This window comes from Colobus angolensis, unplaced genomic scaffold (assembly GCF_000951035.1).
Source record: "Colobus angolensis palliatus isolate OR3802 unplaced genomic scaffold, Cang.pa_1.0 Scaffold69, whole genome shotgun sequence".
Lineage (NCBI taxonomy): Eukaryota > Metazoa > Chordata > Mammalia > Primates > Cercopithecidae > Colobus > Colobus angolensis.
The window spans coordinates 1,565,832-1,586,885 of NW_012120598.1; the positions used below are offsets into that span (position 1 = coordinate 1,565,832).

The 21,054-nt window shown below is 36.6% G+C and overlaps 1 protein-coding gene across 1 annotated transcript in view; it reads left to right on the forward strand.

The window, feature by feature from the left end:
• Positions 1-21,054, forward strand: part of LTN1 (listerin E3 ubiquitin protein ligase 1) — a 76,388-nt gene that overhangs the window by 28,806 nt on the left and 26,528 nt on the right. The window contains 12 exon segments of the mRNA XM_011926535.1: positions 2,130-2,303; positions 2,883-3,073; positions 3,981-4,116; positions 6,419-7,228; positions 7,694-7,735; positions 12,868-13,057; positions 13,869-14,108; positions 15,018-15,171; positions 16,082-16,226; positions 16,610-16,796; positions 20,151-20,310; positions 20,491-20,572. Coding sequence (XP_011781925.1) covers positions 2,130-2,303; positions 2,883-3,073; positions 3,981-4,116; positions 6,419-7,228; positions 7,694-7,735; positions 12,868-13,057; positions 13,869-14,108; positions 15,018-15,171; positions 16,082-16,226; positions 16,610-16,796; positions 20,151-20,310; positions 20,491-20,572 — 2,511 coding nt within the window.

The window sequence follows — 21,054 nt, forward strand, 5'->3', positions numbered from 1 at the left end:
TTAGCCAGGATGGTCTCGATCTCCTGACCTTGTGATCCACCCGTCTCGGCCTCCCAAAGTGCTAGGATTACAGGCTTGAGCCACCGCGCCCGGCCTATGTGTGTATTTTTAAATCTCACAAAATATTATACTCTCAATCTTTGTTTAGATTTGCCTATATATTTGTTGCTTTGTGTCAGAAGGTGTTTTTATTTCGCCCTCCTTCTTTTTTTTTTTTTTTTTGAGACGGAGTCTCGCTTTGTCACCCAGGCTGGAGTGCAGTGGTACAATCTCAGCTCATTGCAACCTCCGCCTTCCAGATTCAAGTAATTTTTGTGCCTCAGCCTCCCAAATCCTGGGACTACAAGCATGTGCCACCATGCCTGGCTAATTTTTGTATTTTTAATAGAGAAGGGGTTTTGCTATGTTGGTCAGCCCGGTCTTGAACTCCTGGCCTCAAGTGATCTGCCCACCTCAGCCTCCCAAAGTTCTGGGATTATAGACATGAGCCACCATGCCTGGCCTTCACCCTCATTCTTGAAAGACGTATTTGCTGAGTACAGGATTGTATGTTGGCAGTTATTTTTGTGTTGAAGATACCATTCCATGTCTTCTGATTAAATTATTGCTGTCCAAATTAACTATCAGTCTTACTGTCCTTCTTTTGAAGGTAGTTTATCTTTCCTCTTGGGCTACTTTTAAGTTTTTCTCCTTGTGTTTTTCCATTTGCACCATAATGTGTCTTTGTGTGGATTTCCTTTATGTATCCTGCTTGGGATTTGTTGGGCTTTTTGAATCTTTGACTTGGTATATTTCATTGGCTCTGTAAAATTCTCAACTATCATCTCTAGGTATTTCCTTTGCCTCATTCTTCTCTTGTTTTGGGATTCTGATTAAATAGATATTAAACCTCACTGTATCCTCTATGTCTGTTATGTTTTCTTTGTTGTTTTTCGTTTTTTTGTCTCTCCATGCTGCTTTGTGGATAATTTCTTTTGCTCAGTCTTCTAGTTCACTTATTCTCTCTTATTTGTATCTAACCTCCAGCTGCCTTAGTCCATTCAGGCTACTTTAACAAAATACAGTCAGTCCTCCATATCTGCAGGTTCTGCATATGTGGATTCAATCAACTGTAGATGAGGAACCCGTGGATACGGAGGGCCGACTGTATTACACCATTTGATGTCAGGGACATTTTATATAATTCCTGGGAATTTGGCATGTGTGGGGGTGGGAGCGTGGGGTGTCCTTGAACCAATCCCCTGCAGGTACCAAGGGATGAACTGTACCTTAGACTGAGTAATTTGTAAATAATAAAAATTTATTTCTCACGGTTCTATAGGCTGGACATTTCAAGATCAAGGTGCCAGCAGATTCAGTGTCTGGTGAGGGTTGCTTTCTCTGTTTCAAAGATGGCTGCTTTTTGCTGTGTCCTCACATGGCAGAAGGAGTAAACATGGTCTCTCATACCCTTTTATAAGGGCACTCTGATCCTATTCATGAGGGTAGTGCTCTCAAGACCTAATCATCTCCTAAAGTCCTCGCTTCTTAATACTATCACACTGGTGATTAAGTTTCAACATACTAATTTTGGAGGGAGACATTCAGACCATTGCACTGTTCTTAAATTATGAGTTGAGCTTTAAATTTTAATTATTTTTAGTTTAGTAATTGTGCTTGATCTTTTTCAGATCTCTGTTTTTTCCAGGATCCTTTTTCCTACAAGTTTTAAAAAACTTTTGTTCCTTTAAATGTAATAAGCATTGTATTATAAAATTTGTGACTGATCATTCTAAGATTTAAAGTCTCAGATCTTTTATTTCTCCTGATTGTGGCTCATGGTGTCTTATTTTCTGTTTGTTTGGCTATAATGGAGGCCCCAAATGAAGGCTTCTGCTACTAAAGAGGATTTGTGTTTGCTTCAGTCAAAGAAAGAGAAAGTTGAATTAATTCTTTCAGCCTTCACTTTTGCCTTGGTAATTCCTTACGCCTTTTCAGCCATTTCATACTCTAAGATTTTAAAAAGTATTTTTTGTAGCTATTTTAGTTTTCTTAATGGGAGGGTTAGTGTGAATAATCTATTACTATAAATTAAAAATCTTATCAAGTTTTACTAGGTTTCAATTTAATTCAGCTTTGCTTTCTTTTAGATTCGCTCAGCTTATTTTGAGTTAGTTTCTGCATTGTGCCAGCGCATTCCACAGCTGATGAAAGAGGAAGCATCCAAAGTGAGCCCATCGGTTCTACTTAGCATTGATGACAGTGACCCAATTGTCTGCCCAGCTCTCTGGGAAGCTGTACTCTATACACTTACAACTATTGAGGTATGTAAGAGAGGCACATTTAGTACACTGAGGAATACTTACTTGTCTTTTAGTTGCATTTTAGAACCCTTGGGTATCATATGACTGAGAACCTATAAGATAAGAATATGTAAAACTTATTGGGAAAATGCTTTCTTGGAAATAAAATAATCTAAACTTGGCATAAATCTTAAAGTGACTAAAAATGGCATAGAGTTTTTAATTTTATTTTGTTTAGCCAGTATTATTTCTTTAAACCTTATGTGGCCTAGTGCAGTCACCATATCTGAATTTTATATTTAGAATGAAATATAATTAAGATTGAAACATAATTGTCCCTTTTAGAAAGCAGCTTATATAGAAATAGAAGTTAAATAATTATTTCTAATCAATACTGTCTTGTTTGCTTGTCAAATATATGATCATTATATGTAATACATTTATAATTTCAGTTTTAGTTTTTAATGGTGGTGAGAGATTTTAGCTTTTTTTAGGTAAAATACTAGGTTTTTCTTTTTGAGAGCCTGTATGTTTTTTCTTTTAATTGAGAAAAGTATGTTTATAATGTCTAATTACTACTATAATCTTTTCTTTGGTTAGGACTGTTGGCTTCATGTAAATGCAAAAAAGAGTGTGTTTCCCAAGCTATCAACTGTGATTCGTGCAGGTGGTCGGGGTCTAGCTACTGTCATATATCCTTACCTTCTGCCATTCATCAGCAAGCTCCCTCAGTCCATCACTAATCCACAGTTGGATTTTTTCAAAAATTTCCTCACGTCTCTCGTTGCTGGGTAAGAAATTTAAATTTTTGATTTTTAAAACAGATTTTCCTGGTTTTGTATTCATTATTTTCTTTCTTAAATTTCTCCAAGTTGTTTTACTATTCATTAAATACTTTTAAAGTTTTCAGAGAATTACAGTTGGTATTTTTTCTTGAGTACGTTCAAGACTGCAGTAGTAGCACACAGCAGAAAGTTATATGGTAAAGCTCCTAGTTAGAAATAGGTCAACTAGGCTATTTTTCAAATTAGCCATTTTTTTAACAGCAGAATGTGCTAACCAACTGCACCACGGAGACATGTAGCCATTTTTTATTTTTTATATTGATAAATACAAATGCCTAAATGCAGAAAATTAGCTAGTGAAATTTTTAAAACTTCCACAAATTTAACTACTATAGATGTTTAAATTCACACTTAAAAAAACCATTTCAGTACATTTGTTGAACTTAGAAGATACATGATTTTATTAGCGATTACAAATTTTTTTTCTACACTATTATCTTTATTTGGTTAATAAGTTATCTCGAATTTGCAGGTGGATTGTTTCCTTGAATAGAAAATTAATATCTCGGCTGGGCGTGGTGCTAGCACAAGTGGGAGGATTGCTTGAGGCCAGGAATTCACGACCAGTCTGGTCAAGATAGTAAGACCCTATTTCTAAAAAAAAAAAAACAAGTAAAAGGAAATATTCTCTTATTTTTTACTGATAATTTTTTGCAAAACTTTTTCAAAGTTTTTTAAGTTCATATTCTCATTGGGCTATATGTATTTTCATTGGTATTTAATTTGTAGTTTAAGAAACTGCTTTAAAAATGTCTCTTCTGTCATGATGCCTTTTTGAGGTCTTTATTTTGATAATTCTGAGTTCTTATTTCTCCTTCACGAAAGAGTTAATCAGTTATTAATTATTTCTTAGGCTGTCAACAGAGAGAACTAAAACCAGCTCTTCAGAGTCCTTGGCAGTAATATCTGCTTTTTTTGAATGCTTACGTTTTATAATGCAGCAAAACTTAGGTGAGGAAGAAATTGAACAGATGCTCATCAATGATCAGGTATCTAGTAAAAGTCGTCAGTGTCTTTGCATACTGATTATATAGGATCAACCTCATTGTGTCTTGTTGCCATTTTCAGTAATAAGCCTTCTTTGTAAAAATTTTATTTTTATAATTTACCAATTCAGTAATGTGTATTTCTGACCAGAGAAGTTAAAATTCCATACTCTCAGTTGCTAGCATAGTACAATACCTAAGAAACTAATCAGTGTCTGGATGCAGAAACCCTGTGTTTTTTTTTTTTTTTTTGAGATGGAGTTTCGCTCTTTGTTGCCCAGGCTGGAGTACAGTGGCATGATCTCGGCTCACTGCAACCTCTGCCTCCTGGGTTTAAGCGATTCTCCTGCTCCAGCCTCCCAAGTAGCTGGGATTACAGGTACCCGCCACCACACCCAGCTAATTTTTGTATTTTTAGTAGAGACGGCGTTTCACTATGTTGGTCAGACTGGTCGAGAACTACTGACCTCAGGTGATCCACCCGCCTCGGCCTCACAAAGTGCTGGAATTATAGGTGTGAGCCACTGCGCCCAGCCTGTAAAAATCCTGTTTTAGAAAGATGTAATGCAGGCTGGGTGTCGTGGCTCACGCCTGTAATCCCAGCACTTCGGGAGGCCGAGGTGGGTGGATCACCTGAGGTTGGGGCTTCAAGACCAGCCTGACCAACATGGAGAAACCCCATCTCTACTAAAAATACAAAATTAGCCAGGTATGGTGGTGCATGCCTGTAATCCCAGCTACTCAGGAGGTTGGATAATTGCTTGAACCTGGGAGGCGGAGGTTGCAGTGAGCCAAAATTGTGCCATTGCACTCTAGTCTGGGCAACAAGCGAAACTCCATCTCAAAAAAAAAAAAAAAGATGTAATGCAAAGCAGAATTTTGAAGATGCTATTTATGATCTTTTGTAGTAAGTTTACATAAATCATGAAGCAATCATCTTGTTAATTCTAAAATACTCAAATTATGCTTTGTGAAAGTTTGGCTTGGTTTTTAGAACCAGAGATGAGAGAAGGTTATGGAATATGGTTCTTTACAGTAGGAGATTAATGAGATTATAGAAGCCCAGATCCTAGGATTTCTCTAACTACCCTTATTTTTGTAATTTAGGAAATAGGATACCACACTCTGTGGGTTCTAGGTATCTTTCATATTGGCTTATAGTCTCACATCTTAGATTTGCCTGTAGTTAAGGCAGAAAAGCAGAACACTTAAGTCCAGAAGATGCAAAGAAAACTAGATTGTTAATGACCAAGAATCCCAGTCAGTTTTATCATGAAAAAGGAATAATTGAGGTGAAATCATTCAGCTCTTTTATGATATGAAAGACATCTTCAGGTTAACTTTTTCAGAGTTCTAGGGGAAAATTTATGTTTTTCAGTTATTAAATATGAAATTTTATAGTGTTTTACAAATACTTTGTTTAAATTTTATTTCTCTTAAAAATTGAACTTCTCTATTTTTTACCTTCTATGAGTGGAAAAAACAGTTTTTCCTCTACTCTCACACCATAGTAATCAACACAGAAGACTTCTGTGACCAAATATGTGGGGATTTCTCCCCACCCAGCAAGCAGTCAATTCTGCAGCAGACACCAGCTGTGTGTCCTTCAATTCAATTCTGACTGTCTACCTGGAGATAGTGTCAGATCTCACTGGCTTAGGACTCAGTCCCACAAGACCGCTCCCCACTTCTGATGCCAATCGCAAGCCCCTGGCTGTTTTACGTGAGCTTCTGACCAACCAGCTATACATCTTAATTGGGGATCCCATGACCCCCTCCTGGGGTTTGCTTAATTTGCTAGACTGGCTCACAGAACTCAGAGAAACAATTTACCAGTTTATTATAAATGATATTACAAAGGATATGGATGAAGAAATGCACAGGGTGAGATACGGGAAGGGGCGAAGAACTTCCACACCCTCCCTGGGTGCGCTACCCTTCAGGAACCTCTACAAGTTCAGCTATCTGGAAGCTCCCTGAATGCTGTCTTTCTTGCATTTTTATGGAGGCTTCATTACTAGACATGAATGATTAAGTAATTGCCACTGGTGATCAGCTTAACCTTTAGCTGCCCTTGTATCCCTGGAGGTTGGGGAGGTATTGAAAGTTCTAGTCCTTTAATCCTGCCTTGGTCTTTCTGGTGATCAACCCCCATCCTGCTATATAGGTGCTGCCAGCCATCAGTCAACCCATTAGCTTACAAAGTGATATCACTTTGGAGATTCCAAGGATTTTAGAGTTGTGTGTCAGGAGATGGGGTTGAAGACCAAATATATATTTTATGATATTATACCTTTTCTTTCAGTTGATCCCTTTTATTGATGCAGTTCTCAAAGACCCAGGGTTGCAACATGGGCAGCTATTTAACCATTTAGCAGAAACTCTAAGTTCCTGGGAAGCCAAAGCAGACACGGAAAAAGATGAAAAAACAGCTCACGACTTGGAGAACGTACTGATTCATTTCTGGGAAAGACTGTCAGAGATTTGTGTCGCGAAAATCAATGAGCCAGAAGCTGATGTTGAGTCCGTTTTGGGTGTATCTAACCTATTACAGGTGCTTCAGAAGCCGAATAGCTCATTGAAGTCAAATAAAAAAAAAAATGATAAGGTTAGATTTGCTGATGAGATACCTGAAAGCAATAAGGAGAATGAAAAATGTGTATCTTCAGAAGGAGAGAACATTGAAGGCTGGGAATTAACAACTGAACCTTCTCTCACTCATAATTCTTCAGGCTTTTTGTCTCCGCTAAGGAAAAAACCTTTGGAAGACTTAGTCTGTAAACTCGCAGATATAAGTATTAATTATGTCATTGAACAAAAGTCAGAGCAACATCTAAGGTTTCTTTCTACTCTGCTTGACTCCTTTTCTTCAAGCCGAGTATTTAAAATGCTACTTGGTGATGAAAACCAGAGTATTGTCCAAGCCAAACCTCTTGAAATACCCAAGCTTGCACAAAAAAATCCTGCGGTGCAGTTTTTATACCAGAAACTGATAGGCTGGCTAAATGAAGATCAAAGGAAGGATTTTGGTTTCCTGGTGGACATTTTGTACAGTGCTCTCCGGTGCTGTGACAATGATATGGAAAGAAAAAAAGTCTTGGATGATCTAACCAAGGTATTCCTGTTGTATATCTTTTCAAACTGTTTTAATAATAGATGAGTAGAATGAGTCTGCATATTGTTTTCTGGTTGTTTCTTCACTGTGAGTGTCAATTTTAGGACAAGCAGTATATTCTTGATCATGATTTGGGAAATATCTAAGGCTGCTGGGTCGATGTTCAGCAGTATCAGGATGACAAATACTTGTAATTAAAAGGTGAATTCTTTTAATCTATACATTTAAAAGGGTGGATAAGAACATTTTAGTTTTGTATTGGTTTCATGGGTACTTCATTTACTTTTTAAAAGTTTTAGCTGGGCATGTTGGTGCATGCCTGTAGTCCCAGCTACTCAGGAGGTTGAGGTGAGACAATTGGCTTGAGCCCAGGAGTTCTAGACTAGCCTGGGCAACAGAGCAAAACCCCATCTCAAACAAAAAGTTGTTCTAGCAGATTGTTTCTAACTCTTTTTCTTTTTTCAGGTGGACCTGAAATGGAATTCTCTTCTTAAGATTATTGAAAAGGTATCTTAGGGATTTTTTTTTTTTTGTACTTATGGGAATAGAAATATTATAACCATAGTCCTATTCACACAATAAATATGGTCAGATAGTCAGGTTCTGTGTTAGAGAACTTCCTTGTTATTGTAACTTTCTTCCTATAATGTGGGAAGAGATGTGTTCTTTTCCTTTCCTGTAGTATTATTTTTCTGGTTAGTAATACTAGGGAAAAATGAACCGGCTCTGGAAAATCCAGTGTTTCTTTCCTAGAAGGTAACAAAGGCAGATTTAAACATTTTATTATCTTTTAATTAAGGCTACAACTTTCTGCTCTTATCCTAGTTACTTTTTCTACTGTAGAAATGGATTGGTGGTTCTAGCTTTGGCTAGAACACATGAGAAAATTAAGTTTTCTCTACTCTGGAACACTATGTAGGTAAATAAAAATCTTCCAGTCTTTCTATGATTGCCATTAAGAAAATTAGTGGTAAGAATAATGAAAAGAAATGAAGGAACACAAACCATTTACAGGTTTTCAAAATGGCTTAAGTATTCTTTCCTAATGAGGATGTAAATGTTATAACTAATACTTTTCCAACTGTAGAGATGTTATGACTAGCTACCTAAAATTCGTACTCCTTTTTAAAGCATTTTCAAATTATTTTTCTGTTTTGATAGCTAACTCCAATTTGCAAGTTTTTTTCTATTTTTTAAATTGTAGTAAAAAAACACATAGCTTGAAATTTACCATGTTAACCATTTCTAAATGTACAGTTCAGTAGCATCACGTATATTTATATTGTTGTGCAGTTTCCATAACTTAATTCGTTTTACAAAACTGAAACCCTGTATCCATTAAACAGTAACTCCCCATTTTCCCCATGGTTTTATTTTTACAAAATAAATACAGAATATTTATTATTTTTCAATGAGGAATATGACTTATCAGGCACACTATTTGCCTTAGTTTATCTAGTGCCTTCTTTCCCTGTAGCCAAGTTACATGAAGAGCTAAATTATCAGAAAGCTCCTTGATTAGCCTTGAATCAGAGCAGGGGGTGTAAATAATTTGATAAGAGTAGACTAATGTATCCATTTCCAACTTAGGAATGTACCTGCCATGAAGTGCAAATACTCACATCTGTGTGGAAGAATATCCTCTTCCTGAGCAGTGATTGGAAGTTCCTAGCCAGTGTTTGCTGCCTGCGCTTCCATGACTCACTAGCCTCCTCATCTCCTTACAGCTAGGCAGCTTTCATTAGATATGTTCATACTGGCATATCTCAGAGACATCGTAAGTTCAGTTCCAGACCACAGCAATAAAGCAAATTACACAAATATTTTGGATTGCCAGTGCATATAAAAGTTATGTGTACACTATAGTCTATTAGGTATGCAATAACATTATATCTGAAAGCCAATGTACATATCTTAATTTAAAATTACTTTATTGCTAAACAGTGCTAATGATCATCTAAGCCTTCAGCGAGTTGTAATCATTTTGCTGATGGAGAGTCTTGCCTCGATGTTCATGGCTGCTGACTGACCAGGGTGGTGGTATCTGAAGGCTGGAGTGGCTGTGGCAATTTCTTAAAATAAGGACAACAGTGCAGTTTACTGCATTGATTGACTCTTCCTTTCATGAAAGATTTCTCTGAAGCATATGATGCTGTTTGATAGCATTTTACCCAAAGAAGAACTTCTTTCAGAATTGGAGTCAATCCTTTCAAACCCTGCCACTGCTATATTATCTAAGTTTATGTAATATTCTAAGTCCTTTGTGGTCATGTCAACAATGTTCATGCCCTTTTCACCAGGAGTAGATTCCACGTCAAGAAACCACTTTCTTATCTGTAAGAAGGAACTCCTCATCCATCCACATTTTATTATGAGATTACAGCATTTCAGTCACACCTTCAGGCTTCATGTCTCATCCTAGTTCTTTGCCTCTTTCCTCCACATCTGCAGTTACTTCCTAAAGTCTTGAACCTCCCATAGTCATCCATGAGGGTTGGAATCAACTTCTCAACTCCTATTAATGTTGCTCTTTTAGCCTTTCCCATGGTTCATGAATGTCTTAATGACATCTAAAATGGTGAGTTTTTTCCAGAAGGTTTTTAGTGGACTTTGCCCAGATCCATCAGAGGAATCACTGTCTATGGCTGCTATAGCTTAATGAAATGTATTTCTTATTAATAAGACTTGAAAGTTAAAATTACTCTTTGATGCATGGGCTGCAGAATGGATGTTGTGTTAGCAGGCGTGAAAACAACATTAATTTCCTTGTACATCTCCATCAGAGGTCTTGGGTTAACCAGGTGCATTGTCAATGAGCAGTAATACTTTGAAAGGATTTTTTTTTTCTTTTTTTCCTTCATTTTTCCCACAGTGGGCTTAAGATAGTCAATCAACCACACTATAAACATGTGCTGTAATTTAGTCCTTGTTATTCCACTTATAGAGCACAGGCAAAGTAGATTTAGCATAAGCTTAAGAGCCTAGGATTTTTAAAATGAGAAGTGAGCATTGGCTTCAACTTAAAGTTACCAGCTGTATTAGCCCCTAACAAGAGTCAGCCTGTTCTTTGAAACTTGGAAGCCAGGCATTGACTTTTTGCTAGCTATGAGAGTCCTAGATGGCATGTTCTTCTAATATGTGACTGTTTTACCTCCACTGAAAATCTGTTAAGTGTGGCCACCTTCATTATTGATCTTGGCTAGATCTTCTGTATAACATGCTGCAGCTTCTACATCAGCACTTGCTGCTTCACCTTGTACTTTTGTATTGTGGAGATGGTTTCTTCCTTTAAACCTCATGAACCACCCTTTGCTAGCATCAGACTTTTCTTTTGCAGCTTCCTCACCTCTCAGCCTTCATAGAATTAAAGAGAATTAGGGCCTTGCTCTGGATTAGGTTTTGGCTTAAGAGAATGTTGTGGCTTGTTTGATCTTCTGTCTGGACCACTAAAACTTTGTCCATATCAGCAGTAAGTCTGTGTGACTTTCTGTTACTCTTGGGCTCACAGGAGTGGCACTTTTAATTTCCTTCAATAACTTTTCCTTTGCATTCACAACTTGGCTGTTTGGCACAAGAGGCCAGCTTTCCACCTCTCTTGGCTTGCAACGTGCCGTCCTTGCTAAGCTTCATCATTTCCAGCTTTTGATTTCAAGTGAGAGATATGTGACCCTTCTTTCCACTTGAACATTTAGAGGCCATTGTAGTGTTATTAATTGGCCCAATTTCAGCATTGTCGTGTCTAAGGGAATAGGGAGGCCCAAGGACAGAGAAGAGAGACTAGGAAACGGTCAGTCAGCGGGACAGTCAGAACACACACACAATATTTGTTAATTAAGTTTGCCCTCTTACATGGCAGTGGTTTGTGGCACCCCTAAACATTACAATCGTAACATCAAAAGTCACTGATTGCAGATCACTGTAACAGATATAATAATGAAAAGTTTGAAATATTGTGCGAATTACCAAAATATGACATAGAGACACAAAATGAGCATATATTGTTGTTAAATGGTGCTAATAAACTTGCTCAATGCAGGGTTGCCACAAATCTTCAAGTTTTAAAATTGCAGCATTTACAAAGCACAATAAATATAAGCCCAATAAAACGAGGTATGCCTGTACATTGTGTTGAACTTTTTATCTTGCTAATTTGAGAGGCATTTTATTCAGAAGTTTATTTTGTTTGCCAGGATTCTGCAGAATAGACTGGTTTTACTTGGCAAACTACACTGGGAAAGCAGGTATCACAGCCATCTAAATTCTAAAGTAGTTTTTCTTGTTTTATGGAACCTTAATACTTTATGAGCAGAGTCTTAAAATCATCTTTTTTGAGACAGAGTCTCGCTCTGTTGCCCAGCAGGCTGGAGTACAATTGCACGGTCTCGGCTCACTGCAGCCTCTGCCTCCCAGGTTCAAGCGATTCTCCTGCCTCAGCCTCCCGAGTAGCTGGGATTATAGGCACCTGCCACCATGCCCAGCTAATTTTTGAATTTTTAGTAGAGACAAGATTTCACCGTGTTGGTTGCTCAGGCTGGTCTTAAAGTCATGTTTTTAAAAAACAATCAATTAAAAAACAGATTTGAGTTTTGGAACCATAAAAGGACCTTAGAGATTTTCTAAGTTAATCTTTCCAACTTTCAAATTAGGAGATAGGCCCACGTTGATTAAAAGATTTGTCCAAGGTTGTAGGCTAGTTAGTGATAAAGCTTGGACTAAAATACAAGCTCTGGTTACCTACAGTTTTTAAATAAAAGGATCAAGTTTTCCAAGCACTACCCAATCTGCACTTGGATTTTTTTTTTTCTTCCAGATTGCTTTGAAATGAACCAAGTTGCAAATTCCTTTCTTCTCAGCCCTTAAAGCAAAAGAAGCTCTGGGAACATGGATCAGCATGCTTTAGGGGTGGATTTACAGTTTTTTTTTTCTTGCTTCCCCACCTCATGAAAATAAACAAGTTGCTGTCAGATATCTGGCCCTAGTAACTCTATCAGAGAATTTGGGGAAATAAATCCCATTGTTCATATTGAAGTTATTTACCATTATTATACATTAATTGTTCTTTAATTTTAGCAAAATTAATGAACAAAAATTTATAGAGCATTTATAAATCTATCTTCAAAGTTTATTCATTATTCATTGAACATATCTACAGTGTTGATAGCAGGTATCAAAGAAGTTTAAGACAGTCTCTACTCTCAAGGAACTTACAATCTCATTGGAAAGACAAGATATACACAGATGAAACATTTAAATAATTATACAATCCAGTAAGTGCTTTAGAAATTCAGAGAAAAGCAGTGATCATTGTGGGCTGGAGTGGATGGGGAGACTCCATAAAGTAGGTGGGATCTGTACTGATTTTCAAAGAATGGATGGGATTTTAAGTAAAAAAAAAAAAAGGTGTGGGGGGGACTATTTATGGCTGGGAAGGTAGCATGAGCAAAGCATGGAAGTGATCATCATCCAGGCTTAGTGGGGAACAGGGAGGATACCAGTCTTCCTAGAACTTCAGGAGGAGGAGGAGGGGGGATAGAATTGGAGCCATCATAACGAAGGGAGAGTAATATGGTACAAGTAATATTTTGGACAAAGAGTATTTGATCTTGCTGTTAATCTTTGCTTTAATTTTATGGTTTTAGGCATGTTCTAGTTCAGATAAACATGCTTTAGTAACTCCTTGGCTAAAAGGTGATATCCTTGGTGAGAAATTGGTCAACTTGGCAGATTGTCTTTGTAATGAGGACTTGGAATCCAGGGTATCTTCAGAATCTTTCTTCTCAGAAAGATGGACTCTTCTAAGCTTGGTATTATCCCAACATGTTAAAAATGGTAGGACTTTTGTTTTCTAATAGGGGATAATCCATTTCAGCTTTGTGGGGGATTCCATGGGGCTCAGCTTACGTGTTATTGGTTGAAAATAACAGGACTTACTCATTCAAAAAATTTTTTTTCTTTTCTTTTTTTTTTGAGACTGAGTCTCCCTCTGTCATCTAGGCTGGAGTGCAGTGGTGTGATCTTGGCTTACAACATCTGGGTTCAAGTGATTCTTGTGCCTCAGCTTCCCAAGTAGTTGGGACTACAGGTGCATGCCACCATACCTGGCTAAATTTTGTATTTTTAGTAGAGATGGGGTTTTGCTGTGTTGACCAGGCTGGTCTCGAACTCCTGACCTCAGGTGATCGGCCTGCCTCAGCCTCCCAAAGTGCTGGGATTACAGGCGTGAGCCGCTGCACCCAGCTCATTTACGTATCTTAATATTGTAAGCACCCTAATTGTTTATTAATCTTCATACTATGACTTGGAAGATATTTAATATTTTTAGTTCTGTATCGTAAAGGTTTTTTTTTTTTTTTAACTCATATAAAGTTGACTCATGACTTAAAGAGTTTTCAGTGTAGCAAAGTTGCTCACCCTAACTGTGTAAACTATTTTTGTTTTCTACTTAATTTAAAACTGCCTTTTTTATCTGAGGGCCTTTATGTGTGAGAGAATGTGTTGATTTGTTGATAAATTTTGTCTAATACATAAACACCATTTTAAAATCCAGGAAAGACCCATAGAATTATTAATCCAAAGTAAGATATTTAAAAATACACGTTAATATTTTTATTTTTTGTCTGATTGAACCTTTTTTCTCTAGATTACTTGATTGGAGATGTATACGTTGAAAGAATTATTGTTAAACTTCATGAAACTTTATTCAAAACAAAGGAATCATCAGAAGCTGAAAATAGTGATTCATCAGTGTCTTTTATCTGTGATGTGGCCTATAACTATTTCAGCTCAGCGAAAGGATGCTTGCTAATGCCATCATCTGAAGATTTATTATTAACTCTCTTTCAGTTATGTGCTCAGAGCAAAGAAAAAACACATTTGCCAGGTAATAGCCTACTGCTCAAATGTTTTGTTGGGAATCTCCGGCTCTGACCTTCATAGTGAGTGTAAGTGCCCAGGCTTTATTAATTGAATATAATGTGTTTGAAAGTTGAAAGCATTTTGAGTAAAGGGCTACAGTCTTAAACACTTTCAGCTTTAGAAACCAAGTTAAAGATGTAGTAGATATTATTTTTAAAGATCTCACTTGATATTCAAAGAAATTTGGAATGAGCCATAATTGATTAGGTAGAATCTTAGTGCATTCAGCAGTTCTGGCATGTTCCTTAATTTCTTGATGCCTTAGTTTCCTCATTTGTAAAAGGGGGATAATAATATCCCTTTATTATAGTAAAACATTCAATCTTTGGTGTATATCAAAATAGAATTGAGATTATCTTTTTAAGGACTAGATTCTTGCCTTATATGCTAATTCAGACTTATTTGTGAAAGGAACATACAACAATACCATCTATAGAGAGCTCTCCTCCAACCCTTCATTGTTTCTTTTTTTCTTTCCTTCTTCCTTCCTCTTTCTCTCTCTCTTTTTTTCTGCCCATCATTGTCTACCAACTGTGTCTTAAATACTAACTTCTGTATTTGGAAAAGGTGTAATAATTTTTTTTAATGTCTCCAAAAGGACAATTCTTGTAAATAAGTTCAAGCATAAAAAATGTAACTTTAAATATCTTACCATTTTACATTTATATGATACGAGCTAGCTTGTATGATTGCATGTTTATGACACAGTTGCTTTGTTTGGCAATTGAATTTTGAATGGCAATTGAATTTAAAATTTTTCTTTTTTAAATGGTATTTAAAAAAATCTCAGATCTGTAGAGTTGTTTCAAACATTTCGTGCTGATTAGAGTTAATTCAGTGAGATTACAAATTCCTGTTGACATCTTGATTTTAGATTTTCTTATCTGTAAACTGAAAAATACTTGGCTCTCTGGTGTAAATTTATTGGTTCATCAAACTGACAGTTCATATAAAGACAGTACCTTCCTACATTTGTCTGCTGTGTGGCTAAAGAACCAAGTTCAGGCTTCATCTTTGGATATCAACAGGTAACCTTTTTTGAGCTTGGTTTCAGTATCTTTTTTATATTTGGTCAGTGTCCTTAAATAAGATTCCATGATCAGTGTGAATGCCTATGAAAAATGACTTGTAGGGCTTGCACCTATAATCCCAGCTACACAGTAGGCTGAGGTGGGAGGATCAGTTGAGGCCTCCAGGAGTTCGAGACCGGCCTGAGCAACATAGTGAGATGCCATCTCTTAAAAAAAAGAAAAATGAAAAATGACTTGTTAGGTAACAAATCTATGGGACTCTAAGAAAAGATCCAAACAAATTTTTCCAAAACCATTTTGTTTAAATGACCATCCATTTAAACTGCCAATTAATTGAAGGATAATTTACTATAACATACCTGCTGGACTCGTAACTTACAGACAGTAAAGTGATGGTAATACTATCCTTTGTCATAGGCTGGTGTGCACTGTAGCCTCTCATGGTCACCACATGTACTGATTGTCCTTGGTTATTTATTTTTGGGGGACAGGTAGGCACTGTTTTAAGGTGTTGAATTGCAAGTATATTTTACATCTCATACCTACATCCATATGATAAAGGAGAAGAGAGAATGCATTTAGAGGATATTGGGGTTAGGTAAAATAATGCTGAATTTCATAAGGTAGCTATATTTCTGAAATACCTGGTCTGAAATAGGTCAGGTCCTCTTCATTCTGAGATAGATAGGAAGCAACACTAGATTTCAGATGATAGATATTGGATTACCTCCCCAGTTTGACTGTGTAATGTTGGTGTGTTGTCAGTGGGGGAGCATCACTTACCTCTTTTTATTTTCATCATTTCTTTTTGTTCAGGTAAGCTATTATAGGGTATTTAATATGTACTGGGGTATTCAAACTAGTCATAGCATAACTACAACAGTTAAGTTTTTTGCATTATTTTTAGTCTCCAAGTCCTCTTGTCTGCTGTTGATGATTTGCTAAATACACTTCTAGAGAGTGAAGATTCTTATCTTATGGGAGTTTATATTGGAAGTGTAATGCCGAATGACAGTGAATGGGAAAAGATGAGGCAGTCTCTTCCTATGCAGGTATTTTTGAAATTGAAGAGTACGTATCTCATTCTGAAGTTTGGATTTCATGCAAGCTTGAACATTTTTTATTTGGGGAAGAAAAACATAAATAAAATGAATATTTTGCTTTGCTTTGATGTCTTTGTATACTCATATACTGGATGTTTGCTTTTTGCAAGACACCATTTGACAGTGGCAGTGGCCATGGTACAAAGACTTAAGACCTAGTTCTGTACTTAAGGAGTCTTAAAGAAATACACATGTTGATAATTTCCTGTGATAGAAAACAAACTTCTAGGTTTCTGTGGTTTTGGTAATAAATATTCTCACAACTTCATTTTTGTTTAGTCTTAATTGCTTAGGTAATAAATAATTTTGTATATAATGTACTCTTTTCACAGTGGTTACATAGACCTCTTTTAGAGGGAAGATTGAGTTTGAATTATGAATGTTTCAAAACAGATTTTAAGGAACAGGACATAAAGACACTTCCCAGCCATTTGTGTACTTCAGCATTATTGAGCAAAATGGTCTTAATTGCACTGAGAAAGGAAATAGTCTTAGAAAATAATGAGCTTGAGAAAATAAGTAAGTATATATGAGCATTTACATATAACATAACGCATGAATAAATATAATCTTGAAATAATCTTGATTATACTGCAATTTGAATCTTCAAGAATCTTCAGCTTCCTTTTTCCTATTTTAATGATGAGAACCTTGAAGTTACTTAAGTGATGAATATTAAATTGCAAATTAGATACAAATATATTGGAACCTTGCTATAATCTTATTAACTGTGGATCATAATTTGGTGTTAGCTACTCAGACTGTCATGACATCAGTATAAAAAGATCCTGTGACACATACCCTAAAGAAAATGGGTGAGGCTTTGGTGTTTTTCAAGGATTCAGAATTTTCTGTTGATTAAAAAAAATTGATACCTGATAATTGTACATATTTTGGGTTACATGTGATATTTTGATACATACATAGAATGTGTAGTGATCAAATCAGGCTAAGTAGGATATTCATCACCTCAAACATTTATCATTTCTTTGTGTTGAGAATATTTCAAATCTTCTAGTTATTTTGAAATATAAATCATTGTTAACTATGGTCATCCTACTGTGTTATTGAATACTAGGTCTTTTATCTTCTCTCTAACTGTATTTTGGTACCCACCTCTCTTCATCCCCTGCTCTCCTTGACCCTTCTCAGGGTAACCATCAGTCTATTTTACTACTCTGTCTTCATGAGATGCACTTTTTTAGCTCCCATATACAAATAAGAACATGTGATGTTTGTCTTTCCATGTGTGGTTTATTTCATTTAGCATGATGATGTCCAGTTTCATCTGTGTTGCTGCAAATGACAGGATTTCATTCTTTTTTTTTTTTTTGAGACAGAGTCTTGCTCTGTTGCCCAAGCTGGAGTGCAGTGGCATGATCTCGGCTCGCCACAACCTCCGCCTCCCAGGTTCAAATGATTCTCCTGCCTCAGCTTCCCAAGTAGATGGGACTACAGGTGCACGCCACCATGCCTGGCTAATTTTTATATTTTTAGTAGAGACAGGGTTTCACTATGTTGGCCAGGCTGGTCTCGAACTCCTGACCTGTGATCTGCCTGTCTCAGCCTCCCAAAGTGCTGGGATTATAGAAGTGAGCCACCGTGCCTGGCCTCATTCTTTTTTTAATGGCTGAATAGTATTCCATTGTGTATATGTACTACATTTTATGTATCCATTCATTCATTGATGGACACTTAGGTTGATTTCATCTCTCTCAGCTATTGTGAATAGTGCTGCAGTAAATATGGGGGTGCAGATACCGGTTTTCTAAATACTCTGTGGGATTGCTGGATTGTATAATAGTTCTATTTTTAGTTTTTCGAGACACTTCCATATCGTTTTCCAAAATGGCTGTACTAATTTGCATTCCTACCAACAGTATATAAAAGTTCCTATTTCTCTGCATTCTTGCCAACATTTGTTATGTTCTTTTTTTTTTTTTTTTTTTAGAGTTGGGGTGTTACTATGTTCCCAGACTGGTCTTTATCCTGGGCTCAAGCAATACTCTTGCCTCAGCCTCCCACAGTGCTGTGATTACAGGCAGTGCCACCATGCCCAGCTTATTTCTTACCTTTTTGACAATAGCCATTCTAACTGGGGTTTTGATTAGCATTTTCCTGACGATTACTAATATTGAGCATGGGATTTTTTTTTTTTTTCCTTTCTTGTTGTTGAGTTGTTTGAATTCCTTATATATTCTGTATGTTAGCCCCTTGTTGGATGAATAGTTTGCAAATATTTTCTCCCATTCTACAGATTGTCTCTTCACTTTGTTGATTGTTTCTTTTGCTGTGCATAAAGCTTTTAGTTTAATATAGTCCTGTTTGCCTATTTTTGTTGCCTTCGCTTTTGAAGTCTTAGCCATAAAAATATTTGCCTAGACCAATGTCCTGTAGCGTTCCTTGATGCTTTCTAGTTGTTTTGTATAGTTTCAGTTCTTATGTTTAAGTCTTTAATCCATTTTGAGTTGCTCTTTTTAGATGGTGAGAGATAGAGGTCTATTTTCACTTTTCTACATATGAATATTCAGTTTTCCTAGCACGATTTCTTGAAGAGGATGTCCTTTCCCCAATATATGTTCTTGACATTTTTGTTGAAGACTTTGTCAGTTGGCTGCAAATATGTGGATGTATTTCTGGGTTCTCTAGTTCTGTTCCATTGGTCTGTGTCTGTCTGTTTTTATACAGATACCATGCTGTTTTGATTCCAGTGGTTTTGAATACTTTTATATTTCATCATGCTCTAATTTTTTTTTCTGGCAAGTGGACGTTCAAATGTTGAACCCTAAGAGGACTTAGGGCCTCAGCAAATTTCCCTGTTTCAATAAATGGTTTAGAATTATAGGTGATGGTGTGACTTTTACCAGATGGTATTAAAGGTAGAGGATTTGCAGAAACCCTGTATCAGTCTTGTTTGTAAGCCCTCAGCTGTAACACAGTTACTAGAAGGGGGAATATATGCTCTGTGGAAGAAAGTTGAAACACCCCTTTTGGGTAGCCAGCTTCACATTCAGTTAAGGGAAAGGAAATAAGCCCGTAGTTTACGTTGCTCACAGAGTAAATCTGGGCAAACCCAAAACTAGTAAGTAGAGTAATAATTTTTTGTGTTACTAATTACAAATGCAATATTATTTCTTTAATTTTATCGAGCTCATTGGTCAGATATTATCGTTGTTTATGTTACCATGTCTTGATTAGAGTTGCTTAGCTGTGAAGTATAGGATTAGATTTTGAACCAGGTTGCAACGCTTCTCACTCCAAAATTATACATGGCTTTATAAAAGGGAGTTGTGACTGTGTATTAGAAACCTATGAGATGCCAGGCTTCATGATAGATACTTGTCCATTTAATTCTCACTGCAGTCCTGTGAGTTAGTTTGTAGTATCCTTATTGATAACTATTGATATAGCTTGAGAGAGAGACGCAGATTTGAATCCACCCCAATCTGTCGCTGAGGCCCCATGTCCTTTTACTGTATCATACTGTCTCCCATCTCTCCCATTTGCCATGGACTTCTCACCTCAGGTCTTGGGTCCCTTAGTTGTTTTTCCTGTCTGGAACTTTTTACCAATTGTGCCAAAATGGTAGGAAGATTTTTTCAGTATCTCTAGTAACTTAGGTTCTTGTCACATTCTTAACTAATTAGAAAAAGGACCAAGTAAAATTTGGGAAAAGGGTGATATTTTGTATCAGACAAATATTCTCAGTTTTCATTATCCTTGAACATGTCAAAGCAGATCTGAAAATCAGTTCATAGGTGTTTTGAGATGAGTGGGCACGACAGTGGTAGAAAACAAGGCGGAGAAGTGAAAATAATTGAAGGGCTTGTTCACAAAGTACTTTTGATAATTTGGTGCTGTCTCTTCTCTTAGTTGCGGAACTGCTTTATTCACTGCAGTGGTGTGAAGAATTAGATAACCCACCTATTTTTCTAACTGGATTTTGTGAAATGCTTCAAAAAGTGAATATTACGTATGATCACTTACGTGTACTTGGTAATACTTCTGGCCTTTTGCAGCAGTTATTTAACAGGTAAGAATCTCTTTCAATTTCTGTTTTTGAAATGACTGTGCTACTTCTTTATGGCTTTGCCTTCTATAAGAGGTAACCCTACTTCATGCTAATGTTTCAGTCAGAGGATTGATCTAAATAATTCCTATTCTTAATAATAAATAGTGTATGAATTCTAAATACTTGATTTAACCTTCTCAGGGGAAGATATTTGTATTCTACATGTCTTATTAAATCCATAAATACATTCAGGGATCAGATGACAAAAAAGAAGCAGAAGCTTGTAGAAGTTGTTTTGATTTATCTGTGACTCATCCTCCCAGTTCTCTCAGATTCATCCTTTATCTTACATGTTGTTATAGATGTGTCTTAATGTTATGACCACAAAGCCCTCTCCCCTAGATTAGGAAGGCAGGTATGAAAACAGTCCTTGTAGAAGTTATAGTAGTAAGATGTTTAGCTTTTTGAAATTACCATGTTGAACTGCTTTAAGAGTTTATCACTTGCTGATAGTATTTTGAGAATGCTTTGCTGTGTCAGAAGACCTAGGCTTCCTTTCCAATCCCATTCTTCTTAGTTGACACTCACAACTTTCCTCAGAACCAAAGAACTTCTTTGATTGTTCAACTTAAGCCAGCCTAGGTGTCCTCTGGGAGATGTCTTTTTCCCAGCTACAGCCTTTTTTTTTTTTCTCTCTTTTTTTTTTTTTGAGACGGAGTCTCGCTCTGTCGCCCAGGCTGGAGTGCAGTGGCCAGATCTCGGCTC